Source organism: Blennius ocellaris (genome assembly GCF_963422515.1).
Source record: "Blennius ocellaris genome assembly, chromosome: 1".
Classification (NCBI taxonomy): Eukaryota; Metazoa; Chordata; class Actinopteri; order Blenniiformes; family Blenniidae; genus Blennius; species Blennius ocellaris.
Window position 1 is genome coordinate 19,618,244 of NC_137650.1, and position 27,082 is coordinate 19,645,325.

At 43.2% G+C, this 27,082-nt stretch overlaps 3 protein-coding genes across 3 annotated transcripts; 2 read left to right on the plus strand and 1 right to left on the minus strand.

The window, feature by feature from the left end:
* Positions 1-20: 20 nt before the first annotated feature.
* On the plus strand, positions 21-7,343 carry rhoua (ras homolog family member Ua; the record flags this gene model as incomplete). Its single annotated transcript, XM_080500250.1, has 4 exons — positions 21-324; positions 741-799; positions 2,327-2,515; positions 3,441-7,343. The coding sequence occupies 4 exons, from the start codon at positions 21-23 to the stop codon at positions 3,723-3,725; spliced, it is 837 nt and encodes a 278-aa protein (XP_080356376.1). The 3' UTR covers positions 3,726-7,343.
* A 9,213-nt stretch (positions 7,344-16,556) lies between these two features.
* Positions 16,557-23,707, minus strand: ppm1g (protein phosphatase, Mg2+/Mn2+ dependent, 1G). The gene is made up of 14 exons (XM_080511266.1): positions 23,518-23,707; positions 23,068-23,205; positions 22,016-22,085; positions 21,739-21,824; positions 21,498-21,627; positions 21,177-21,288; positions 20,745-20,947; positions 20,401-20,582; positions 20,159-20,290; positions 19,288-19,390; positions 18,938-19,069; positions 18,710-18,839; positions 18,502-18,601; positions 16,557-18,375 (listed from the first exon to the last, which is right to left on the minus strand). The coding sequence occupies exons 2-14, from the start codon at positions 23,176-23,178 to the stop codon at positions 18,172-18,174; spliced, it is 1,695 nt and encodes a 564-aa protein (XP_080367392.1). The 5' UTR covers positions 23,179-23,205; positions 23,518-23,707; the 3' UTR covers positions 16,557-18,171.
* Positions 23,708-24,522: 815 nt separating this feature from the next.
* mis12 (MIS12 kinetochore complex component) lies at positions 24,523-26,512 on the plus strand. The gene is made up of 2 exons (XM_080501811.1): positions 24,523-25,080; positions 25,729-26,512. The coding sequence occupies exons 1-2, from the start codon at positions 24,568-24,570 to the stop codon at positions 26,002-26,004; spliced, it is 789 nt and encodes a 262-aa protein (XP_080357937.1). The 5' UTR covers positions 24,523-24,567; the 3' UTR covers positions 26,005-26,512.
* The last annotated feature ends 570 nt before the right edge of the window (positions 26,513-27,082 follow it).

Below are 27,082 nucleotides of genomic sequence, written 5' to 3' on the forward strand. Positions count from 1 at the left end.
CTGACTCTCCTCCCCGCTACATGTCGCCCTCCTCTCCGTGCCTCATGCCTCCGCTGGGCGACGGGGGCTACAAGCCGGCGCCGCTGGTCCCCGCGCCCCCGCCCGTGCCACCGAGGAGGGTCCGGAGTCGGGGGGACCGGGGAAGCGGCAGGACGCGGCGGTCCGGATCCGGATCCGGGGCGGCGGGAGCCGGGGCAGCCGAGAGGCGGGTGAAGTGTGTGCTCGTGGGGGACGGAGCTGTGGGGAAAACCAGTCTGGTGGTCAGCTACACCACCAACGGGTATCCCACAGAGTATGTCCCGACTGCCTTTGACAACTTCTCAGGTAAATGATCTACGTGGTTTCTATCCGTTATTGTGGCTAAAGTTCTAATCTAATCTAATCTAATCTAATCTAATCTAATCTAATCTAATCTAATCTAATCCAATGTAATGTAATCTCTACATATGTATAAATTGAACCATTTGTTGCCATTCCTTTGAATATAAGGAGGAATCGTTTCATTGTATCCTGGTGATGGTAATTACTACTTTGTAAACATTACCAATTGAAAAATACGACCTTATGTCAAGTTTGTATTTAGAATTACCTCCTGGTTTTATCTCACATGACTGTTCCTGACGATGTGTGTGTGTGTGTGTGTGTGTGTGTGTGTGTGTGTGTGTGTGTGTGTGTGTGTGTGTGTGTGTGTGTGTGTGTGTGTGTGTGTGTGTGTGCGTGTGTTTCTGTGTGTGTGACAGCTGTGGTGTCAGTAGATGGACAGCCAGTCAAACTCCAGCTCTGTGACACAGCTGGACAGGTTAGTGGACTCACTTTACTTACACACACACACACACACACACACACACACACACACACACACACACACACACACACACACACACACACACACACACACACACACACACACACACACACACACACACACACACACACACACACACACACACACACTCACACACAGGCACTCTTAGAGAGAGAGAGCAGCAGCAGCACTATTTCCTGTCCATTCATGCTGGACACAATGCCTCAGACAGGAAAGTTATTCTTTCCTTCGTTCTTGTCTGAGATTCATCCAGAGACATTTACATTTCCTCCTCCGAACCTCTCCCAGTGTTTGACAGCAGTGAGTGTGGCTCTACAGAGGAAACAGGAGGAGACAGAGATGGATTTGTATGACCTGCAGCAAGGCAGGATGGATGTGAAATGTGGATGCTGCGGTTCCCTGCTCGCAAAACGCTTTTTAAATTAACCTTTAAAACCTTCAGCATCAACACACAACAATGAGTAGTGACAATACAGTTGTACCAGCACAGCATTGTTCAAGCCTCAAATACCAGACAGCTTTTTATATAAGATAGCAACACAGTTCAGGACTCACATAGATCAAAACCAGCTGATAATGGGTTTTGTAGGACAAAAAAAACAAAAAACAAATCAGCACACAGGAAGTGGTGTGATTCGCTCTCCTTGTGCTGCTGCTGCTGATGTTTGTCAGAGAAAAGATAATAAAAGACATGTACATAGGGGGCGTGCTATAATTTGTTGGAAGATTCCAGGCAATGGCTGTCTGCTCAAAGAAATAAAAGTCTAAACACACGTCATGTCTATGCCTTTGAGCTGGAGTGTGACAAGCCACAGTCAAAACACAGGGATGGCTGCTGCATTAAACTCACAACAGAAAACACAAAAGCTTTTTTTTTTTTCAAAAAACGAACAGTGCGAGGACAAATAAAAAAAAAAAAAAGGTATTTCACAAATTAGCCATATATAATATAATCTTTACTCCCATTACTGTGAATGTAGTATGCAGTCAACATGCCGTAATTAAAGAACCACTTCACATTGTGTTTTTATCACGATGGCAGCCAGTCCTCATAGGATGACAAAGTGAAAGGGAGTATCACAGGCACAGGAAGGACAGAGATGAAGGGAAAGCCTGGGAGGAGGGACCAGACACAACTTCACAGTTTTATCATCTATAAATAAAAGCATGAGATTAGGCATTTCACTTTCTTGCTTACACTGTGAAAGAGGACGTCGGGCCTCAGACATTATCTTTCCTGCTCTTCTGGCGGCACGAACATCTGAATTTGCTCAGTTGTTTCCCTTTCAAAATGTCTATCGTCGTATCACTTATTTTGTTTGTCGCTCTTCCGCTGACAGACAGATTTGATAGGACGTACAGGACAGAGGAAAAAAAAAAACAGTGGTAGATTAACATTCGTTTCACTTTTGACACCAGCAACATGGAGGTTTGGTGAATCAGGGAAAAAATTGTCTCTCTGTTTCTAACTCGCTCTCTCTCGCCCCCTGACCTTTCCAGGATGAGTTTGACAAGCTGCGTCCTCTGTGTTACACCAGTGCAGACGTGTTTCTGCTGTGCTTCAGCGTCGTCAGTCCCGCCTCCTTTCAGAACGTCCCTGAGAAGTGGGTGCCGGAGATTCGCAGGCACGCCGCCGTCGCGCCGCTCGTCCTCGTCGGGACACAGTGTGACCTCCGGCAGGATGTGAAGGTATTACGGACGCACGCTGTGCGTAAAGTCGCTTCAGGTTTAATCTTCAGTGCTCGTTTCCAAATCCACGTAATCCTTATTATAGTTTCAGGCGTTTACATGAACTATTGCCTGTTGGAACGACATAACTTGGTGGAGCTGCATCCTAATGAGGGTATTAGTATTTATTTTGAGTTACTGTTTCAATATGTTTCCATTAGGCAGCTAAAAGTATGTATGGTAAAGTTGGATCGCCACAACTTAAAAGTATTTATAATGAGTTGTCCAGTAAATTCTTTTTAAACAATGTCCGTAAAAGGAATAATAAAAAAAAAACACATTCATATATTAGACAATCTTGTATAACAGCTCCAGTGTCTAAAGTATCTATACGAACACAATGTGTTAGAACAAAACCATGACTGTCAACATGTTCATGAGGAAGGAATTAAATTTAAACAAATAATAATTCAATATTCAATATCCCTGTCAGCTCGCTGTATCTAAGAAGCTGGGAAAAGAGGGTAAATGATGTCTTACTAAATAAAACGAAGAAGAAACCAAAAAAAAAAATGCAGCTCCGCAAACAAAAACACCCCAAAAACCTCCTCCCTGATATTGGATGTTGGACTGAATTAACAGTGAAAGAAATATTTCAAATTGGTCTTCTATTTTGTTGTTTAAATATCAAGTGACTTGACACACGCATCAGACTGGCAGGACTAACGTCTTCTCGTTTGAAGATATTGTCCAATTTGAGTTGGACTTTTGGGTCCTTGCTCTGTGGAGTTCCCACGTTCTACTGGGGCTTGCATGATCAATGGCAGATTTACAGTATTTATATTTGTGAGTTCAACGTTGACGTTTTACATATAACCCTCCTCTCCCAAGTGATCGTAAAAAAAAAAAACGTACTATAGATGTGATGGCGCTTTTATCTTTTCAGGTTCTCATTGACCTGGCCAAATACCGTGAGCGGCCCGTGGACCCGTCGGACGCCCGGGACTGTGCGATGGAGATCGGAGCCGTGGCCTACATGGAGTGCTCCTCGCTGACCCAGAAGAATCTCAAGGAGGTGTTCGACACGGCCATACTGGCCAGCCTGCAGAACCACGGCTCCCAGAAGCACCTGAGGGGGAAACAGAAACGTCGCAAGAAGCAGAGGCAGACTCCGGACAAGATGAAAAGTCTGTCCAAGTCGTGGTGGAAGAGGTACTGCTGTGTGGCCTAGAGACCCCCCCCCCCCTCGGGGGGTTTTCATCTGGCTGCCGGGGTCCAACGCCCCGACCCTCCATTCATTTGGATCGAGTGATGTTTTTTCGGAGCTGAGTCTGGACACGACTTTGTCGTTCTCTTTAAAGGAGCCTGTCACGGGCCCGGACTTCGGTTTTGGAACTATCAGATATTTGCTTTTTTTCGTTACTACTGAGCCTCCAGTATGAGCCGCTCTGGGCAGGAGAAGGTTCGTCTCCGTCTCCTGGGATTTCAACTGGTGTCACACTGTGCTTTTCTGGAACGAGCAGGATGTGAAAATACTGTTTAGGTCTTAACTTGGTTGAAACAGGAACTTTCAAATCTATTCACTCTGGGTTGATGGTGAAAACCGTCCCAAAAATCTGGATTAATGCAACCTTGTTATGCAGTATGAAAGAAACTGGACTATCTTGTAGATATAAATGCTATTATGAGTGACTCCACTTTTTATCAGTCTTTTTAAACTGTCTTCTTGAACCACCCAAGATTAGAAAGCTTTTCAGGTTTAAATAGAGGAGCCCTCACAACAAGCATCGTCACTTTGGATTTCTGAACAAGTGCAGCTCTTTCAGGTTTGGTCTGATCACTTTGTAGAGCGAAGTCCGGCTTGTCTTTTGTAACGTGCTTTTCTTTGTGTTTTGGCTGAGCCCAAGCTATCGATTAGTGCATATCAAACATATCCTGGGCAAAGAAATGCCGAACAACAAAACACTTTAAGGCTGTCTGAAGGTCAAAGTCATAAAAACATAAAACACTTTCTGTCACAGCGAAGGACCTTCTTGATTGAGAAGACGTAGACTGTCTAACAGTGACCCCACCTGGGGTTTCCATCGAGTAGCGCTGGAGGTTTCTATCTTCCTCCATGAAGTCATTGAGGACAGAGCAGTTTGTGAAATGAAGTGCTCCTGTTGTCGTTTTCAGAAAGGAGAAGCTTCTGTAGTTCATGAACTCTTTGTAACTTCTCTCGGTGTACTCGCCTTGTGACTTTCCCAGTCACTTTGATCTCTTTGCGTGTTTTCAAATCAACAAACATGACTCTTCTGATTTTTTTTTTTGTACAGCTTTGCGAGCTTAACTTGGAATTTATATCTTCTCTGTCAATGCAAAGTTGTGTTTACATGACTGTGAAACTCATGTCGTGAAATATACTGTTCACTCTTGTTTTGATTGAGTAAAGTTTGATACGTTGTTGCTTTGTTGCTCTGCGTTTGACCCATTTGCCCAAAATATAATCAGAGTGGTAACAGTATTTTGTCTTCCCACACTCACACTGATTATTCTGAGCTGTTCTCCTGTATTTCTCCAGAAACGTCTCGCTAGAAAAGACGCGTGGCATTCAAACACTCAGCTGACACACCTTCCTTTTGTATATTGTCGCTACTAAACCAAAAGCAAGTCCCACCATTGTGTACTTTATTTCTCTTCAGTGCCTTGATCTGAATGGTCCTTCGCGCTATAATCACTGCAACTGAGGAGAGCTGCTCTTAATCAGGCCTCACGCATCATAATTAAACGTAATAATCAGATACACTACAAAGATGATTGTACTTGTGTGTATTAACAAAAAAACAAAAACAAAACAAAACGGGTGAAACCATTATTTAACAGTTCGTCTTGAGTTTGTAAAACAAAGTGAAAATGCCAAGCGTCATGCTTTTCATCTTATACACTGTCAAACAAGGTCTCGTTAGATATGTAATATCTCAATGCTGTTCTGTGTCACTTCAGTGATCAGCAAAACAAAACAGCGAAGTGATTTCTGAATTTCCGACTGTGTGAAATGACAATTAGCCCAGAGCTCAGGATGCTGTTTTTGAAGGTAAAAACCCTGCTACTTTGATCAAAATGGAAGTGACATATAGTGTGACGAGCTTCATTTCTTTTTTGGTTTTCTTTGTGTTTAGAATTGAGTGAGCTGCCTGAGAGATTAAACCTGAATCTTTAAATACATCACGAAGGAAAAAAATACATGACTATTTCTTTCTCCTAACATCAGTTACAACAAATTAAAAAAAAAATAAATGAATTTGATTTTCACTCATCATTCGGTGGTGGTTTCCCGGATCATGTGACAGTAACAAGACGGCCATGTTGGAGTGAGACCAGAAGTTGAAGTTTCACCCACCTTCCTAATTCTAAGCTTTTCCCATTGAATCCCTCTCAATACGAACAGCGGAGCTCTACCGTCTCAAACTGACATGAGAACCTCATGTAAACTTCACGTTGACTCAAAATGCTGGGTCATGACTAACACAGAGCCGAGGCTGTACCTTGGTTTGAACGGTGGGCGAGTCCTGGAGATGTTTGCTGGCTTTCTGCTGAAGATGTTACAGCTGAGGCTGAATGGCTTCACTGTATTGCCGTGACTCTCAATAGCAAATGCATTGTTTCTTGCAGGGGGGGGTGTGTGGGGACGGCATAATAGGCTACTTGTCTGGCTGTTTGTGTGTAGTCTTGGCTGATGTCAGAGTGAAGCAGGCTAAAGGTCACTCAGACTCTTATGATAGCCAGCAGTTCTTCCGTCAGCCTTTTACTTATTGTGATGTCTCACAGTAGTTTCGCTCGCCGCATACAGGAGGACGCCTCCTACTCCCTGATGAAGTTGTGTTTCGTTATCCACTCAAGTGTCAAACTCATTTTAGGTTTGGGGGGGGGTTCATACAGTGTCGTCCTGGTTGATCTCGATCTCTGAGTTGAGCCGCTCTGCTCTAAAGTCACTGCGTAGTCACTGGATGCTGTACGCCAAGCCACAGATCAACAGTCACACAGATGGCTGCTCACAGCAGGGATGCCCTGTATGGCCCACGTATGACTCTGAATGTAGAACAGAAGGGTTTCTGGAAGTGAAGCAACGTGTGTCAAGTCAGTCACAGATAAGACGGTGTCAGAGTTTTGCAGAAGGTAAAATGAAGCTGCAGCATGTTGGGGGCAGGCGGTAAGTTTCCAGGGTTTAATTAATGTCTAGAAATGTTGTATTTCATGAGATTTGAAAGATACCCTGTCACTGCTTGGCCGACTTCGACAATTGCAACAAAATGCGTTGACAGGGCTCTACCCATAGTGGCCAAAAATGTATTTAATAAGAAACAGATGTTTTTGCAGAATCATCTGCACGGGTGACTCAAACATGAGGCGTCAGTAGGCCTGTGTTTACTCACTTGAATAGAAAGTGACTTATCCAAACATGGAACCGCTCCGAGTCCAAGCTCAGAAATAAAAGCAGCCTCGGCTCACTGTAATGAAATCACTTTCATGCACAGTCGGACTTAACTGGGCACGAAATTCTATTGCCAGTTTCATTCTCACGTTGCACAAGATCTTCCCAATCAATACTGCGAGTGTCAATATATCAGCGGAAAGTGAAGACGTGTGTGTTTTCCTGAGGTCGATGTTTAGTGGGGCACACCTGAGCTCATCCACACGGGACACCAGCCTGTTTTGTTTTTTGTTTAAAAAAAAAAAAAAAAGACATTGTAATAATCTTTTTTTGTTTGTTGACATTGTTACAATCTGCTCTCACTGAGTTCTCTACTGATGTGAGGGTGTTTGTTGAAATGGGATGTTTTTGTACAGATGTTTTCTACCCTGACAAATAAAAGACTATTTGGTATGATGTATGCAATGTTTTGTTGATTTGGCGCCGAAACGTGGAACGCGTGTTCAGATATAACTGCGGGATACGGAGCTCAAGACTCCCAGGTCTGCAAACACAACAAACATGTTTTCATTTAGAAATTGTTTGAAAGAGTTTTCTCATGTTTACCCTTTATGTGTCTGCATGGGTGTTTTTGTTGTTGTTGGTTTTTATTTTAAAACACAATTGTCTCCGTAAAATCAGTGACTTGTTTTTAAGTTGTTGTTGTTGTTGTTTTTTTAAAATACCGTGTCACTTCAGTTGGTTGTCTGGTCTTTCAAAGACGAACATGTTCCATGTTGTTTTGGCTGGAGTTGTGTTCTGGAACAATGATGCATCTTTGTGATAACTGAGTGCAACCGCCATGCTGCGCTCAGCTGATGAACATCAGGAGAGAGAGGGGGCAAGATGTGAGCGCGCGCACACACACACACACACACACACACACACACACACACACACACACACACACACACACACACACACACACACACACACACACACACACACACACACACACACACGCACACACACAGAAGGCCTAAAGAAAGTCATCCAACTTCATACTGGATCTTCGTAAACAGACTCTCTGCTTCCAGCCCTTCATGGTTATGCAAGAGCTTTATTTTGAAGGATGTCATGTGACATTTGGTTAGTGGTCTGTCTTGGCTCTTGGAGAGAGAGAGAGAGAGAGAGAGAGAGAGTGTGTGTGTGTGTGTGTGTGTGTGTGTGTGTGTGTGTGTGTGTGTGTGTGTGTGTGTGTGTGTGTGTGTGTGTGTGTGTGTGTGTGTGTGTGTGCTCCCCACTTAACCCTGACCCGAGAAACAAACCGTTTTGCTCAACCTAACAACAATTAAGGGATAACGAGGGAACAATGTGGAGCTGTGTGACTTTTGCTGCAATACCAGAAAGATTATGGCATCACCAAGCTCTAGTTTGGTGAAATAGTCACTTTTTTTTGTCCAATCTGTGCAAAAACTTTAAAAAAAAAACGAATTGCAAAGAGTACTAAATCCAATCAGGTCTATTAATGAACCATGTGATAGACAATTCACAGACACGGAGGCTGAAACAAAGAAATGCACCACTGACTGTCAACACATGGCAGTACAGCAATGACACATCTGCTGGCAGGATTTTTTTTAAATCTTAAAAAACTTTAAAGTGTCTGTCCTCAAATATTTCCATTGTTACAGTATTATATACAATTCTATTTATCTAAGATTCTATTTATGTTTGCTTGTGTGAAATGCCTCATATTTGCTTGAGAGCATCACCTGAAATCTTCAAAACAAGAGGTTTCATCACTGTTATAATGACAAGTCCTGATGAAGTAGTTGATACTCAGCTTGATACGCATGTTTGTGAAACGCACACACGAAGAGAGAAGCCAGCACTCAAAGCATTGGCTTGAAGGCTCTGTTCCAGCTCATTTTATAACTGTGTGTGTGTGTGTGTGTGTGTGTGTGTGTGTGTGTGTGTGTGTGTGTGTGTGTGTGTGTGTGTGTGTGTGTGTGTGTGTGTTACATAATATAAAGCGCAGGCAGAGTGAGAGTGACATCAGTACTGACTCTAAATGAGCAGAGTTGAAATACAATCTCCACTTTCCGAACAAAGCTATAAACCCAATCAATGTGTGCAGACAGCTGCTGTGTGTGTCTGTGTGTGTGCGTGTTCCTAATAGAGGCGGCAGTTTAGAGAAAGCGAAGAAAAGAGTGTTGGAGGGCGCGACAGATGGGGAGGAGGAGAGAGAAAAACACCAACAGAAAATGTCTATAATCCCATAGAAAATGGTAAAGAAGAAGTGAGAAACACAGGAAGCTCCTTCTGTTGCATTTACGAGCCCGGGTGTTTCTGTACATAAAGTAATCTGGAGTGATGTTTTGTTAAAGTTAAATTCTCAGCTCGACATTAACACCAACTTATAACTGACTATTTCAGTTGCAACTAATTATGTACTTTTAGTGGTTTCTACACTCTTGGGTGTGTTGTCGTTACTTTTACATTCTTTATATTGATATAGCTTTTTTGTTTAACCGAAATGACAATATTTTACTAATGTAACTTTGCTTTGTGACTCACTGGACTAAGATGTTTTGGTTCAAAATGAATGACTTAAGTGTCTTGAATGGGGAAGTTAAATTCAAAATATTATATTGTGGTTTACATGAATGCAAATACAAACATACCAGAATCCAACAGATGGACATTGTTGAAGTGTTTACTGAACAAGTGAAGCTGCTGTTTGAATTTTTTTTGTTTTTTTTTAATCTCTATTCATTCAGCCTTTGTCCTCACAAACAGTCTGTTTGCAATTTTTCCCCCTCTCTTATCGCTTTGTTTCTTTTTCTATACTTTCCCTGTCATGCACACATTCATTTTTCACTGAAAAACAAATGCCCATTAAGTTCCCTTCATCTACATCTTCATCACATTTTCCCACAGTCCTTGTGATTTAATAGCGGCCCTAAATAAATTCAAGCCTATATGTTTTACAGCCGTCTTGTCTCAGCTGCTTTCTTGCTCCTTCTCCTCATTTTTGTTCTAATTAATTTTTCTTGAATCTGTTTCTTTAATAAACAAATGTTATGCCAAAGTTCTGCAGGACTGACAAAGTGTGCAGCTGAGAACATCAAAATTGGAAACTGGTCTAAAGGTAATTCAAACAGGCTGAAATATCATGTGTGGACCACCCAATTAACTTTATGTGAATTCACTTTGAATCAGACAATAGATTGACCCCCCAGTGCTGACAGTTCAGCTCATTTGCGCTTCAAGATCACAATAATTCATATTATTAAGACATCCGGGTTGCTGAGAAACAGTGTGACGCACGCAGCTTCTCCCCATATCAGATACATACATGTAAGGCTGCAAACAGCTGAACCCTCTGTCTGTCGTACTGCACACTGAGTGTATGGTCAATATGAAAATCTGACATCACGACTGCAGTATTGCCACATCTTTAAGCAATCAGCCAAAGAGAGTATAGACAGAACTTGATATTATCTTTTTTGAGAACCGTGTTGGCAGAATTGAATAACATTTACCGAGTTGTTCAGATTTTCTTTGTGCATGTTTTAGCGGCAAAAAAAAAATGCCGCCCGGAGTTGCAGGAAGCCAAAACCACGGTGGGAACTGCAGGAGTTCAGTCAACTTCGTGTAGCGTTAGGAATGATAAAGCTAGAATTTGTGTGCCGAAGATAACAGGAAGGCTACAAACACATCTGTCGTACACAGTCTAGACGGGCCCACACAGTCCTGAGAGAAGGGGTGTAATGAAAGTAAAAAAAAACAACAACAAAAAAGCAGATCGAATGTAGAAAATGGAATAATGATATAAAAACACAGTGCTTTTCACAATGTAGTCGAAAGATTCTGACATGATCTAATACAGACAAAATGAAAAAAACCCAAAACGAAACAACCTCATAATGAATGTTACAGATGTGCCACCTGCAAGGCCTTCCCCCCCCCAAAAAAACCCTCTAAACTTAACATTTCAACAGATATTTTTTATAAGGAAAATAATGGATTTCTGGTAAATCACTAAAACGTACCTCTTGGTGTGAGTTTTACTTCACTTTTCAAGATGTTTTTGAGAGTATTTTGGTCATTTAATCACTACGCAGTGTAGATACAATTCATCACCTAAGCTATAAAAAAAAAAATAATACAGTCAGCAAGAAGACATGTACGTCTGCAAATCACATTCTGCCTGTTCTTGAAAGAAAACTGATACTGATAGATAAACATGCAGACACCAGCAGACAAACTCTTCTAAAAGTGAAGCTGATGTTTATACTCGCTTATTGAGTGTCAGATATTTTTTTTTCCCTATCTGATTTTTTAAAGGTTTTCAGATTTTTATTTTTACGTCTGTCTCTAAAACTAAAAGCGTTACATCTTGTATCTTGGAAGACTTGAGGTGAGCAGTGAGAGGACAAACATCTGATTTGAACAGACACTGGAAGATTGGTAGAATCTGTCAAAGATACTGAGAATAAAAAAAGATTTGAACTTTTATTTCAAAGTAATAGTTTTAAAGAGTCATCTTAAAATACAAGACTATATATTAAAAAAAAAAGGGGTGAGGTGGGGGAGTTGCACACACAAAACACATGTACTGTACACGGCAAACACACAAACGCAAACACACTTCTGGGAAACAGGGATTAGTAACTGATATCGAGAGATGGGAAAGTAGCCTCCCTCTGTGGCCTCTAAAACCAGATGTAACCAGCTGGCACACACACACACACACACACACACACACACACACACACACACACACACACACACACACACACACACACACACACACACACACACACACACACACACACACACACACACACACACACACACACACACACACACACACACACACGCATACAGTGACCAGCAGGCTCGTGGCCAGAACTTTTGTCCTTTTCTCAACTTGTGTGAGCCGACACATAAAGGAGAGGGAGGCCCAGCTTCAGCTGTGCAGAGTTCAAAGCCGCTGCTTCAATGCGTCTCCAGCTAATGAATCTTTTGCGATGGAGAACACCGTCTCCTGAAAGGTCTCGGACGGGGACACTTTTATTGCCACTGCTTTAATGAAACGTTTCAATCTTTTTACATCACAAATTGAAACGGCAGAGAACCGAATTCTATGTGTGCGTGTGTGTTGGTAAAGGTGTGAAGAGCTTCTTGTGAGATGGACGTGTCTGTTTATTTAACTACATGGAGATGGTGGGGGAGAGGTTGGGTGTGTGTGTGTGTGTGTGTGTGTTGTGTTGTGTTGTGATGTCGAAACAGTAACTGAAGGGAGTCGAGATCATCTGACAGACAATAAGTCATCAGAGATTGAGACTAAATAAAAAGGAAGCCGACGTTCGTCTGTTTTTATGTTGTTGGACAGAAAACATGCAGACTCAGGTTTTTTTTTCACAACTATAAAATGTGTGCGTTTTTCCAAGCCTGGGCAACCTTTTAATGACTTTTAAGTCTGGAAAGCCTTTCAAAAAAAATGTTTTTTGTAAGAATCAACTGAGCCGCCATTATTTAATGACGGCCAAAGGTTTTCCCTCTGAAACCAAAAATGTGTTTGTAAAACTATAAAAAAAAAATTTCTTCATGATGTAGTCTTCTTGTTTTCATAGTGCAACATTACCATTGGATGCCACGGTTATTTTATTTTCACAGTCAGTATAGAGGAACAATATTGCCCTCAGTAATGCCCTTCTTCTGAGGTCAATGTCTCCAGTTGAGGTGAGGCTTTTTATTTCAACTGTTTTTTTATAAATTTTGCATCCATTATAAATATCACACACAGCACATTGCACATTATAGACATTTATGTGGCCATAACAGAACACAGGCTTCCAGCATAGGGCGTATAGGAACGCAGTGCAATGTGCTTGATGGGGGACAATTCCCCCTTAACAAATCAAGAAACCCAACAAAAAACATATAAACAAATATAAACGAAACAAGAATAAATAAAAAAGATACAATTCCAAGTAGGTTACAAAATGCAACTAAGAAGGAAGGGGGGGGGGGGTGAGGTGGGGCTTTTTGTTGTTTTCCCAATTCAAAATGTCATTTTAAAATTGCTTTTTCACACATTAAATGTTATTATTTTGGTTGTTCTCTGATCTTGAGGCAGAATTTCAGTGGCAGTGAAATATTTAAATATTACCTCAAAAGCTAAAAACTGAGTCTTATCAAAAAACCATCCAAGCGCTATGATATTGCTAAATGACAGCTCTGTCATACATTTAGCTGGTTAAACATTCAGCAGCAGTCATGAGACGTTAGACGACTGTTCATATGACCAAAGTTGTGCCGCATATAGACCACAGAGCTTCTGCTGTTGTACTACGATGGTTTTCCAACACAGTCACAAGAGGCTTTAACTGTGATATTAGTCCAAATTTCTACAATCACAAGCTCTTCAAAGAATGTTCACAAACTTCTGTTCTGCGTCAAAGCAAAAGTTCAGGTTTATTCTCGTTTTGTTGGATAAACAAACTATTAATATGAGTCTAGCAGCAACAATGTGTGTGTGTGTGTGTGTGAGCCCTGAACTTTCTCACCAGCACAGAGTCGATATCAAGAAGCACAATCTGGTCCCCGTCTGATAAAACAGCTTTCTGAATACTGACAGTGTTGTCAGTGAAAACCCTCAATCTGGACTCTTCAAAAATCTAATATAAACAAGATGGGGAGCGAGTTGATTATAAGTTAGTAACATGTGTTGTAATTGTGTAATATCTAAAATATCTGGAGTCGACCGTGAAGTTCAACATTAAACGGGCAAATACAGAAAGTTTTCATGATTGGTTCCAGCCTGAGTTTGGATGATACGTAGAAGATGGATGCATAGAATGATGAATAGATAAATGAATGGGCGAGTTAAATGATTTAAAAATAGCAGCTACTGTTTTGTGTATAAAGCACACAGATATTCTGTGCGATTGTTGACATGTATGTTGTTTAAGTGGCTCGACTGCATCCCATCGATGTCATTGGTATATGGTCTGGAAACAGTTCTTCATTAAATTACAGTTTTAAACAGGAGACGAATGTTTAAGTGTATAACGACTTCTCAAAAAAAAGAAGCTGAAAGAATTATTTCTAACTAAAAAGGTGGTTTCCTTTCAAATCTTCATCACCCATGAAGCTTTGAGTAAGAAAAATGAGATCAGGAAGGAAGGAACAAAACTGTAGAGAGAGCGAGAGGAAAATCTATTTTGGGGGTAAAAGGGCAAAGATGCAGAGAAAACAGAAACGTGGCCAGGGTGAGTTAAAGTATAAATGTGGCAGAGGAAGACACCATGTTTGATGATGTAAGAGCAGCAGAATGTTCACTGATCAAACAGCTGCTTGATTCTCTTATCTCTGACCGCACCCAGTGTGTGTGTGTACAGGTGTGAATAATCACCCGTGTGTTTCAGTTATCTGCTGCCCGCCTGAACTCTGACGCAGTTGACATGACGTCTATATTCACTATGTTTTATTAAACACAGACCAACGCTTGATCTCTCCCATTTGTATGTAAATCTAAACTAGTGTGAAATGTTAACGTATGTATTGTATAATACCATGTGGGTCTGGACACGTCTGTTGAAATCTGTTGAGAACAGACAAGAATGGGGGGGGGTGTAATCAGAAGGAGAGGAAAGGAAAGCTCAGCAAACAGAGAGGAAGGAAGAGGAAGAGGAGTGAAGGGGTGAGCAGGACATCACGGGGGTCGGAAAAGAAAAATGGAAACGTCATTATAGAAGTGACGGGTGAAGAAGAAAGGACGGACGTTTTTTTTGTGTGATTATCAGTTTATGCAACACACACGCACGATATGTGTTTGATAGAAGTTGGTACTTTCTGCTGCCAGAAACTGGTCTCTCGCTCTCTCTCTCTCTCATTAATCAGTGCTCTACGACTTCGATCCTGCTAAAAAGGGCAACATGGTTAGTCTTTCCTCATCAGTCACAAGGCACAAGTCAGTAATTTGACTGAGGGGGACTTTTCCAAGAACAAAACTTCATGAGGGGGGAAAAAAAGAAGGGACGTGTTTCATCCAGGAGAGACGCTTTGCATGGACAAACCAGCAAAGGTGAAAATGGCATCGGAGACAATCTGGTCGATACAGTATTTGATAGACGAGAAAGATCTTCCAAACAGCTTCCATACGGGCCAAACCTGAACCTCACAGGCTTATTATCGTATTATTACAACGGTTCTATGTCACGTGCATCATGACCACTGGAAATATCTACAGTAAGAGGAATGCAGATTAGAGGTGTGCTCCTCTGGAAAAAAAAATAAATAAAAAAATCCTCAATGTTAACTATTTTTGGTTGCAGCACACATTTTAACTGCACTGCTGTGACCACTGGAATGTGTGCCTTTGTGTGTGTGTGTGTGTGTGTGTGTGCTCACATCTCCCAAACTGCACCAAGCAAGAAGAGGATATGAAAAAAAAGGTTGGAAGTTTAGATGAATGCCTGCAGTGGGTTCGGGTTAGGGTCTCGCTTTCTATATAGAACCTGTTGGCGAGGCGAAACACACACAGACGCACACACACAGGTTCAGCTGGATTCCTGTGGTTCTCGTCCACAGCCATCAGTCCAGTTTGGAGACAGAAACGACAACACACAGCCGGACCAGGCTGCCATTGAAGCTCCAAATCAGCTCGGAACAGCGGCCCTGAAGGACAAAACGTCAAAAAGACGCTCGACATAAAATCGTGTGCAAAGTCACCGTCACAACCGACACAAACACAAGTTATGGTGCACCTTATGTCTCTCTGAACATGAGAGTGATCACATGGACTCATAAAGCTCAGGAAGTAGATAATCTGCTCTCTGGCGACAAAAAAACATCCTGTCAGTTAAAGACCAAGAGTTAAACCAGTTTGTGTGTGTGTCTGCAAAGACATTTTTAGATTCCAAGGACACTGTGCGTTTCCTCCCTTGCTTTCTATTGTTCGTGCAGCGACGGTGGTCGTTGAGGAGGGGAGCGATCACCACATCACAACGACTGGGAGCCACGAGGCCGTCGGGGCCTCCGAGTCTGTCCACGTTTCACTTTACCGCTTCTGTCCATGTGTCCTCTGGAAGAAAAAAAAAAGTAATGTAAATAGATTAATAATTTTACTAATTTGTCTCTTCTGTTCCCCTCAAAGTGTGTGAGAGCACGAGGACAACCGTGAGCTGCAGTTCAGCAGAGACAAAACAAACCTGAAGACAGACCCGCGTTTCTCTCTTTCTCAGCACTTTATCCACCATCTTTGCTGCCATCTGGAGGACAGAAAACAGTGACGGCAGAAACTCACCACAGGAAACCATTTTATAAAAGGAAAGAAATACTTCCATTAATCCCACAGGGAAATTCTTGGGACTCTTTGTTCTACCTACAGCAAATTTCAAATCAAAGAATAAGACAAGTCATACGAGTGGAAAAAGAATGTTTGCAGGGAAGCCGGATGTAGAGTCCCTATAACCACATAACTTCTCCTTTGACTGCTACTTATCCTGACTGATCTGACAATTCAATTCAAAAATCTGTCCGCATGTTGGAAAAAAAAAAAAAAAAAAAAAAGACATGGGATCGCAGTCGGTATTATTTAAAAAAAACAAAAAAAACTTTATTTGTATGTATTTGCATACTGGTGTCAAAGGAGTATGCAGATTTCACATCGACTTACAATTACAAAGAAAAAGCAAATATTTTTCTTCAATTACAAGTATTGAAAAAAACTATGTACAGAAAAAAAAAGGGGGTATGATGACAAGGTAATACACTACAAACAAACTTAAGTCACACAATGTTTTAATTGAGGTGTCTGCAAATTAAAAAAAAAAAAAAAAAAAAAAAAAAGAGGAAAAAGAATTCTAAATAGTTACACTGCCTTGGTGCATCCGGGCAATAACTTGCATTTCCAGTGAGAAACATTACTCTTGTGCATCCTTCCCACAGTCCAGCATGAAGGCGATTTCAGAGTGTGCTCACAAAACTGCTTAAAAAAAACAAAACAAAACGGCCGGAGAAACGAAGTCAAAAAAGGAAGAAAAAAAACAAAACAACCGTTGAATGGAAACACTTTAGTTAAAACACGTCCTCGAGTTCATTTTCAAAAACGATGTTACAAGTAGGAACAGTCAACCAACAGAAGAGTCCAGGGTTTCCAATGGACTTTTCTCTCTCGATGGAATAAAGCTCACAATTGTTCCATTGCCAGATCTCATACAGGAAACGTACACTAGGCTCTAGAAACCCTGGCATTATTATTATTAATAGAATCTTTTTTTTTTTTAAATCCCACCCAGAAAAATACAGACTTTGATCACAACAAGACAAAAAAGCAGAAATGATAGAAAAACCATGGCGATGTTTAGGGGTTGTGACCGACGAAACGAAGGGTAAAGTCAGACACACGAACGAACGAATTGCCCCTCAACAGATGGCGCTCTGGGGGGGAACTAAACATTCAGTGCAACGCGAGATGAGTCGTCGCGACGCTTGAGTTTGGGCGACGCGGGACGGTTGACGCCCCGGCACTATTTCGACACGGGGGGAGGGGGGTTGCTGAGCCACGTTTCTCCTCTTGTGTTCGTGTGTCAACTCGCACATCAAGGGAATTTTAGGATCTTCGTGGCACTTTTGGCTGCGCGGCACTCGCCGTGGCGCAGTTTTCGTGGCTTGAGTGGAGAACTGGCTGGACAGTCGGTTGTCAGAAGTGGATCGCTCCCTTTGAACTGACCTCAAACCAATAAAAAAAAAAAAAAAAAAAAAAAGCAGCTGCAACGAAGAGCAGAGTTGACCAGTGGCGGGAGCGCGGCGCAGTCTGCGTAGACGGTGGAAAGTGCACTACAGATCCTCTTGCAATCTCAACTTGGTTACAAATGCATGGAAAATGTGCTTTTTTTTTTTTTTTTAAAGTATGCCTTTGAATGGTGTGTCTGCCTCTTCTGAATTTAGGGACTAAAAACGTGTCCAGTCACTCATTCACTGGATCAATAAAAAAAAAAAAAAAAAAATCAAAAAATCAAAAAATCCCTCTGTAAGGGTGTGTTTAAGTGTAAATCCACCAAGAGCAGAGCACTAAACTATCCTGGTCTTAGTTCAGCTGATCTTTGAGCTTATAAGCCTCCATGTCGGTCCCTGGGTGATGTTTGTGGTTGTCGGGTGAGGGTTTCATCTTGGAGGGGAAGAAAATGTCTCTCTGGTGAATGGTTGGGCTTCCCCCGGGACCAGCCGCTCCATCCCGGGTTTTTTTTTTTTTTTTTTTTTTTGCTGTTTAGTCACTCTTTGCTTTTTTGCTGTCATTGCCATTCTCCTCCAGCGAAGTACCTTCTGCAGCCTCCGCCGGCTGCTTCCTCTTCTTTGCGTCGTCCGCCTGAGCCGGGGACGGGTGGGGCCGGAACGTGACGATGACGCAGGTCATGTTGTCGCACCCCGTCCCGTCTCCGGACGTGTCGGGTGCCAAACAGTGGTCCAACAGCTGCAAGAAGGACAAAGTCGGGGTTTTTTCCCCCAAATTGAAGCATTAAAACGTGAACATTTTGGTTATAATTGTAATTTTTTTTTTTTGGCGGGGGGGGGGGGGGGGGGGGGGGGGGGGCGTCACCTCTTCCACGATGGATGAGAGAGGCCTGGCTTTGCCGTTTTGGTCGGGTTTGATCCTCTCGCTGATGAAGTCCACCACCTCCTGACTGCTCAACACATTCCTGCAAACACAGACACCCCCGTTCAAACACACACACCTCAAGAATCACAGCAAGGAAGAAATCTTTGGGATAAAAAAAACCAAAACAAAACCAGTGTGACAAACTGACCAGATTCCGTCGCAGGCAATAACCATGAAGTCGTGTTCCTCGTTGAGCGTTAGAACTTTGACATCTGGCATCGCAGAAATCATCTGCTCCTCGGCTGGAAGAGCCTTGTTCCTCTTGTAGAAGTGGTCACCTGAGGGGGGCGCACGGTGCAGGGTAAGGCGCGACCTACTGAGAGGATCAGTACAAATTGACAGGACCACGTCAAAGCCGCTCAACTACGTCACCTACCGATCGCTCTGGAGAGGTTCAGTCCCCCGTTAACCCGTCCGTCCCCGGTCACTTTGCCTCCGGCATTTTTGATGCGAGCGAGTTCCACCTCGTCCTCTGGCTTGTGGTCGTAGGACATGTCCACAGCTTTGCCTGCAGTGGGGCACAACCGGACCCTTTGAAGCATCACGCCTGTTCATTTCTGCTTATTCTAAACCGCAACCCCACACATGCTGGATGCCTTGATTGGTAAATGTTAAAATCGGTTCTCTCATCCTCAGTGTTGGACATTCGGTTGTAGAATATGATTTTGGTCTCTCAAGGTTCACGCCGGAAAGAGTACAACTTTGCCAGAAGTGCTTTGGACCTACCGTGTTCGGACACGACGCAGCGGGAGTCTCCGGCATTGGCAACGATCAGCTGCTTCCCTCGGATCAGAGCGACGACAGCGGTGGTGCCGCTGTCCGAGCCGGGCTGCAGATAAACCGGCATTAGATGCATCAAACCTTGATACGTTTTTATCAGCCCAGAAATTAGATTGTGACATTTTTAACAAACAAGCCACATTCGGGGATATTCAAAAGGAGCTTTTCTATACACGGAAAACATATTAAAAAAAAAAAAATTTTTTGAGGGTGGAAACATCATAAAATGTTGCATCAAGTTGTGTTTGTCAAGCACTGCAACTCTCATTCAGCCAGATTAAGTGTGTGACATCTCAGTAAAGGGAGTGTTTTCTAGTTTTATTTTCCATATGGATATATATGAAATTCTGCAATAGGCCAAAACTAGTCTACCTGTCCATGATGCATTTCTAAAGTCATCGTTTCTTGTGTTCATTATTATTGGTTTGTAACAGAAATTGACCAACAGAGATCAAGTTTCTCTAACTAACCAGTATAACTGATTTGCGGGGGGCAGTTTAACGGAGCAGAATGTGATTTAAAAATCACCTCTGATGGCCGAACAGTGGGTCATAATCAATAACACCTTTCATGTGTTTGTCGTTTGCAATTTCGGGATTAAATGCTGAAAAGTCTTTTTTTTTTTTTTTTTTTTTTAAATCAGATGAGTTCGGACAACAGAGAACTTTATCAAGATAAGAGCTGAGCCACCATCTTACACCCAGTAACTACAATGAAACCAACAGGGAGATGATTCAACTCCTCCCGATTCAGTGAAACAAAATGCTAATCATCCCATATTCATGCAACCAAACACGTGTCAACTGTTGATACACACCTCCTCTTTGCCATCCATTCCAGGCAGGCACATTTCCTCCTCCTCTTCATCCTCGGAGTCTTCCTCTCCCTCTTCTGTATCATCCTCTTCTTCCATTTCACTGCTGTCACCCTCTTCCTCTTCGCTCCCATCCTGATTTAATAATAAAAAATAAATTTTTTTTTTTTTTAATTGTATGACCTTATGAAGATATTCAGAGTAAACCTTCGCAGCCTAATGCAAACCTCTAATTCTGGTCTCACCTCTTCATCGCTGCCATCTTCTTCCTCTCCCTCCTCCGACTCCTCGCTGTCATCGAAAAACCGGGATTTGGAATCTGCCGCCGCCTTGGAGGGCAACGAGGAGCAGGAGGGACCCGCGTCTCCTTCGGCTTTACCGACCTTCTCCTCCCCGTTGGAGCTTCCAGACTCTGCTGGGTCGGCGGCTGCCGGGGAGAGACGAGAGCGACATGGTGGACAAAGGGAGCAAAGCGGGCGTGCAAGACTGACCAGACGAGAAGCTTCCAACACTCTATTAACTCTGCACGTTAAATAAGGCCCCCTCTTGGATCACTGACATAGAAAACTACGTCTTTGATTGTGAATACCTGCGGCACTGCCTTCACTCCCTCCAGTTCTCCGACAGGCTCGCAGCTTTGATCCACACGATGCCCCTTCACTTCCCTTCACTTTCCCGTTGCTCTCGTCCCCCACCTCTCCATTGAGCCCCTCTTGCTTCGGCTCCTCCCCGCGGTCACTTTTGTCTGCCGAGGCCTCGGGGTGCGGGCACGCCGCCTTCTTTGCTGCCGCACTGGAAATGACGAGACGGAGAAACCGTGAGTTGAGATTCTTTTAACATATGAATTGGTGAATGTTGGATGAACTGAGCTGTTGAAGGGAGACAAGTTTGCGGCCCTACTGTAATACACGGCGACTATTCGGAAGAGAAAGTGTGTGTAAATTCGGTATGTTGGAGGAGAAGAAAGTCATTAGCCATGTTTTCCTGCTCTGGAAGAGTGCAGCCTAATTCAACGGCGTACCTGATAGCAGCAGCGTGTTTGACGGCGCTGCGGTTCTGGCCGTAGCGGACCAACAGCTCCTCTATGGTCATGGTCGCCTCTTCGTGGAGCAGAGCTGCTTCTTCGGTATCCACTGGAAACAAGAAGCCACCCCCCGCCCCCCCCCGAAACATGTCAAATCAACTTTCATTGTCATTAAAAAAACAAGTTCTCTTCAGACCTCAAACAAATCGCCTATATCTTTGTTCACACGGGTTTCATGCCGTAACTTTTTGGATGGGCCACATTAAATTGCAGACAGGAAGTGATCAGTGGATGGCGACACGTCAGCACTGTACTTACGGTCATCCTCCTCTGCCACCTTTTCAGCCGGAGGGTCCTGGGTGGGCCGCCCAGCGATCTGCGTGAGTTCCTTGATGACGTCCTCCGTGGTCATTCTGCTGTCGACGGCCAAGAAGGCGTCCTCTAGTGCCTGCGGGGCAACGCGCACATTTCAGGACTGATGACGACCAAGCAGCCGGCCACGTTCTTCTGTGTCAACCCGACGGTCACCAAGCTGTGGCTTTTATTTCTTCCCCCTCACCTTTTGAAGTTTGCCATCTTTGTAGGTTTTCTGCTCTTTGATAATCTCAGGAAGATACTTTGAACAGTACAGAGCCACCTCTTCACCTGCATGGGAGGAGCAGGAGATATAAATTCTCAGGGTGGGTGCGTTTGTACACAGAGCGCTTAGGTAAGTGTGTAAAACCAAACAATAAAACGATGAACCACTGAATCAAGTTACAAAGACATCCACAATTATAAAAGACGGGGGCCGTCTGCCCGACATAAACGAGACAATTCTTTGCAATATGCGTTACCTCCATGTCCGTCGTACACAGAAAACATGGCCGTCTCCTCGTCAAACTCCGGGATACAGTTGTGAGCATCCTGGAAGACACGGATCACAGCGAATCTCAGTCTTGAAAGTATGCTACATGTTCATGACAAGCATGTTTGAGGGGATAAATGAAAGAGACTACAGACTTGTAGTATCGTCACCATTCCAGTCTTTTGTTTAACACCTTTATACCGTCAGGCTGTGTGACTCGCATAGTCTGCACCATTATTCCTTGGTGGGGTTTTGCTCAAAGCCGAGTGAAATACATGCTTAGCAACTCTGGACACGTGTGTGTGTGTGTGTTCTGTAGTGCTTGGGAAGATGGACGGTCCGAGTTGTCCATGTTGAACACAAACAACCCAGAGGAGGGAAGCTCCACTGTTTTAACCTGGGGAAAGTGATCCCTGGTGTCCTCAAGCAATAACCCTCACTCTAAGGCTCCCCATCTCAGCAAAGCACACACCAGCAGGCGCAAAAATAACGTGATCCAATTCAACATTTATCATTCGAAAGACACGAAAGTAGTTGGAGGAGCAGAAAGCGTGGCGCTTTCAAAATTGGACCAAAAGGCCAAATCTGATTCTCAAGACTAGTTGACACATCAATGCGTTTGTTGTCGAGCAGAAATCTCTTAATCATTAGGACAATGACCCTCAGTAACATCACTACCTTACACAATGTCAACGTGGTAGCCATTTTATAACAACCGTGTAGGAAATAACTTGTGGAGAAACCAGATCTTACTTCCATGTATGTGGCATCCACTGACCATAATAATAAAACTGTTTACCATCATAAGAGTGAATCAACATGTCACACAGTGCCAGCGAAAGTGAAACACGGCTCAGCAGCATACAGAAATTAGATGAAGAAGATGAACTGTGGAAATCACCGATCACAACTACAGCCGAAAAGCTGCTTCAGTACTCAAGAGAATAAGCCGCTCTGCCCCAATAACCCCAAAGTACATTTTCTCTTCATTCGGGAAACACTGTTCACGTTAAAAATAAAATAAAAAATGTTCCACCTCACCTCCATGGAGACCCGCCAGCCCTGCATGGCAGAGAAACCGTAGCTCATGTTGCAGTTGCCGCCATCGGATGAGGTCTTGGTCGTGCTAGGCTGCGACAGATATGCCCCCATGATCGTTGGTTTCTAATGGCTTTACACCTGGAAGCAAGGAGGCACACGGATAAAGTGATAAGACGTCGGAACCACAAGCAGAGACGCTCTTCTTAAGCTTTAACGTTGGTTTTACTTTTCGGCGGCTTTAAAAGAGACCGGGACTGGTGACGGTCGCGAGCTAGCTAGCTAACGGCTAGCAACGCCACAACAAAAAAGTGAACGCAACGGCGGGCTAACGTGCGCGAGCTAACAGCAGCGAACCCGGCTAAACTTCCAGCGGTAACCTCTGCCCCAGCCGGGCAAGCGACCGCGCACTCTCAACCGGATAAAGACGCAGCGCGCCGAGGGTCTGTTTACCGAGTGTGACGGAGCAGGATGAACTGGAGAAGGGGGTCCGAAAGAGGAAGATTCACATAGGAATGATTGCACGTGTGAAAACTGGAGCCGCTATCAACACAGACCGACGCCGAAAAGAAGCAGCGGCGGTGGCGGAAGTGCACACTGCACATGCCCATTTACGGCCCCGCGGGGGGCGTGGCACACAGTGACGTCACACGCCACAGGCGAGTTTATCGCCTTAAAACTTCAGCTTGCTTTACGCTTTTTGTTTTCTCCTCACTCACTATTTATCATTTACATAGAAGTTTTACAGTTATAGAACAAATGTCGACTTCATGTTCAATAACATCTACAAAATAAACCAACACCACCCATTTCTACTTGTGAATATTTTACTCCACATCATAGGTTTTAAAAAAACACATTCTCGTTTGGAAATAGCGACTTTTAAAATGAAAAATCTGAATCTATTTGCAACAACAATGTTCTTTTCACCTATATTGTTCACAAAGTAGTTTTGTACTCAATGATGTGCATAGTGTGAGTTGGTGTATTTTCCACTGTTCATATTTTAACTGTATCCATGACGTTCTAGGAGTTACTGGGCGTGGGGAGAAATACATTTGAATGCTGGTCAAATGGAAACTCCGCGCTGTAAAAGTTGGGACTTTTTATGTGTCATCATTCAACACAAAGTCATCATGTTAATGAATAAATGATGTTATTATTATTTTTCTAATGGGGAATGAAAATAGTTTAATCTTATTATCTGATTCTGTAATCTAAATATTATATTGGCTTACAGAATTTATTAGATTTTTTTTTATCAACAGATTTTTTTTATTAACAAGTTGACATCCGTTTTTTTTTGTGGCGTGTTACACTCTCCTAACCAGGAAATCTAACTTTCCCATCTGGTAAATTTCTAAGTTTCCAGCGATATAAACGCACAACGATATTTACATGTCGAATGTTTTATATGTATATTGACACACATTTTTATAAATCGAGCAAATGGAGACATTAGGCCTTTTCGTATTGAATCTGTTATTTTAGGTAATATAAGCAATGCTGACCTCTGACCACTTGGTGGCAGTAATCGTCGGATCGTCGCCGTTTGACATCCTGAAAACGGTCTGCACGCGAAGGAAGAAGAAGAAGAGACGTCAGCGGTTAAACATGGCGCGGGAAGCCCGGGAGGTTTCCGAGATGGAAGTTTGCGGGGAACTCTCCCCGTCTTCTCTGAAACTCTACGAGACGCAATTTTTCAGTTTCACCCCGCAGACGTGCATCCTGCGGGTGTGCAGCGCCTTCCAGGACTGCCTGTACGACATCTTACCGGTGGTGGAGAAGGTCTGCGTGCGGCAGCTGAGTAAAGGCGGGTCCGAGCGGGGCGAGGAGGAGCAGCTCCGGGCCCGGGCCCGGGACTGCAGCCGGAACCTGCAGCAGTTCCTCGACGAGCGATTCAAGCAGCTGGCCGGGCGGATGGAGGCGCTGCTGGTCAGCCGCTGCTTCACCGTGCCGCCGAATGTCCTGCTGCCCGAAGACCAGACGCACAAGAAGTACCCGCAGGACTCCCAGGTGGGTGTGGAATCACGGAGGAGGAGACGGGTGGAGCTGCTGCTCGCTCGGTAGAACAATAATAAGACCATCTAATGTCATCTCAGGTGTATCATTGCCTGTCAGTGGAGATCCTGCTCCCTCTGTGGAGCTCCACCTCCATCCTTTATTTACTATCTGTCATCAAGACAATCAAAAACAACTGTATAAGTGGTTCTACAATACATTTGAATATCGGGGGGAGATTTTTAGTGGCAACCAGAAAGATGTACACAAAACACAGTTTCTTATAACGATGGCTGAGTAGTAGGCCGAATATTTCCTGATCAAGCTGGAAGGGGAGAACCCAGGGAGGACTGACACTGGTCCACATCACTGACAACATGATGAAACTTTTAAATTAAGCACGGTCTGCAACAAGAGGTCAAGAATTCCACTATCCAATATGTATATCTGAAAGCACAATTTGTGTGCAAGTTGGAGTACCCAAAGAAAACCACGTTGGGCAAAGAAACAACATGCAAATTTAACAAGAAATCAATATTTTTCTAGCTCATTTTTGAATTGTATGATTACAAAACAAGTGTTTTCATGATATATCAAAAAAAATCCAGTATTTGTCTAAATTTATGGGCTAACAAAAATTTATTGTGGTCTCTTTATATTCAGGAGGTGCTGAAGCTTGAGTCGTCCCTGGAAGACCTTCAGAAAGCCTACGAAGCAGAGGTCTGTGCCCGACAGGCCCTGGTGGCTGAGCTGGAGGAGCAGAAGGAGGTGCAGGCCCAGCTGGAAGGCATCCTGGAGTGGATCCGGGATCTCCAGACGGCCTGGGTGAAGGAGGGTAACGGCAACTTCCACGAAAGCTTCCGACTGGTGATGGAGTCTGTGAAGAAACTGCAGGAGGCCGTGGACGAGGTGCTGCTCTGCAGCAGAGCGAGAGACTGAACTGGGCTCAGACTCACTGACCGTCTTGTCACACACAATCCCTCCAGAACTCATAAGAGTGTGTGATTTGTTAAGATGATGTACAAAGCCCACCGGAATACGTGTCGGAAATGTTATTCTGTAGATATTCATTAACTTTTTAATATTTTATTTGGAAGTATAAAGAACAATCGCCAATAAATAAATACTTTCAAAAGTTGATTCTGTGGAAACCTGTAGTCACACTGGTGATGCTCTCACCTCAGCTTAAATCTTGGTTAAACAAAGAAATTAGATTTCACTTGTGGTCCACTACACATTCAGTGATATTTTTTTTTTTTTTTTTTGAACTCATTGGATCAATTTTTGTAAACACAACTGCCAGGACTTTACAACTGTGACAAACTGCTGCATTGTTTCTGGCGCCTCGTCGGAATTCAGTCTTCTCTAAAAAGAAAACAACACTTCAATTTTTCTATTTTCCAAATAAAGGAAAGTTACAAAATGAGATTTGTTTAGGGAAAAAAAATGCTCACAATTCTTCATGTTCATATGTTATCCGCCGCCTTCCTGCAACAAGTGATGCCCACACAATAAATAAAGTTACGTTCTTGATATAATTGGAGATGGTGTCACGTGGTACGTTTTGGGGGCGATATTGTCAAAGTTTTATTTCCTTCTCGAGAGGGAGAGTCCAGCTCCAAACCACTCACAGTGTGGACATGTGGTTCCCAGCAGAGGGCGCTCTCGACACGTTAACAGCAGTTGTTCTTCTTTGTTGGTCCATATGAGTGCAGACCGGCCACTGGTTCAAATGAACGGATGCACGATGATCAGAAAATCTAACTACAAATACAAGTAGTGATATTCTACAGAAATAGTGTTTTAGGGCAATAAAAGTGGAAGAACTGTTTGAACATAGACCCTATCCCTATCTGGGGGGTAAAAAATGCCACGAAGCATTAAGGGTGCAGAATAATTGATAAATATGTGATTTCTCATTTCAGTATGGTTATAAAATAAGTATAGACAACAGTGCATGTTGGGTCCAGTTGTGTCAATTTGCCTAATTTGCCAAACATAATGGCAAACAATCAAA

What these genes read in the sequence shown, in the direction of transcription:
- ppm1g (XM_080511266.1), bottom strand. Translation starts at nt 23,178, where the DNA reads ATGGGGGCATATCTGTCGCAGCCTAGCACGACCAAGACCTCATCCGAT. An exon ending in AAGATGGCAAACTTCAAAAG is followed by an intron (nt 21,628 to 21,738) that starts GTGAGGGGGAAG and finishes GTTGCCCCGCAG; the next exon opens with GCACTAGAGGACGCCTTCTT. An exon ending in GGTGGCAGAGGAGGATGACC is followed by an intron (nt 21,289 to 21,497) that starts GTAAGTACAGTG and finishes TCTTGTTTCCAG; the next exon opens with TGGATACCGAAGAAGCAGCT.
- mis12 (XM_080501811.1), top strand. Translation starts at nt 24,568, where the DNA reads ATGCTGACCTCTGACCACTTGGTGGCAGTAATCGTCGGATCGTCGCCG. An exon ending in AGTACCCGCAGGACTCCCAG is followed by an intron (nt 25,081 to 25,728) that starts GTGGGTGTGGAA and finishes CTTTATATTCAG; the next exon opens with GAGGTGCTGAAGCTTGAGTC.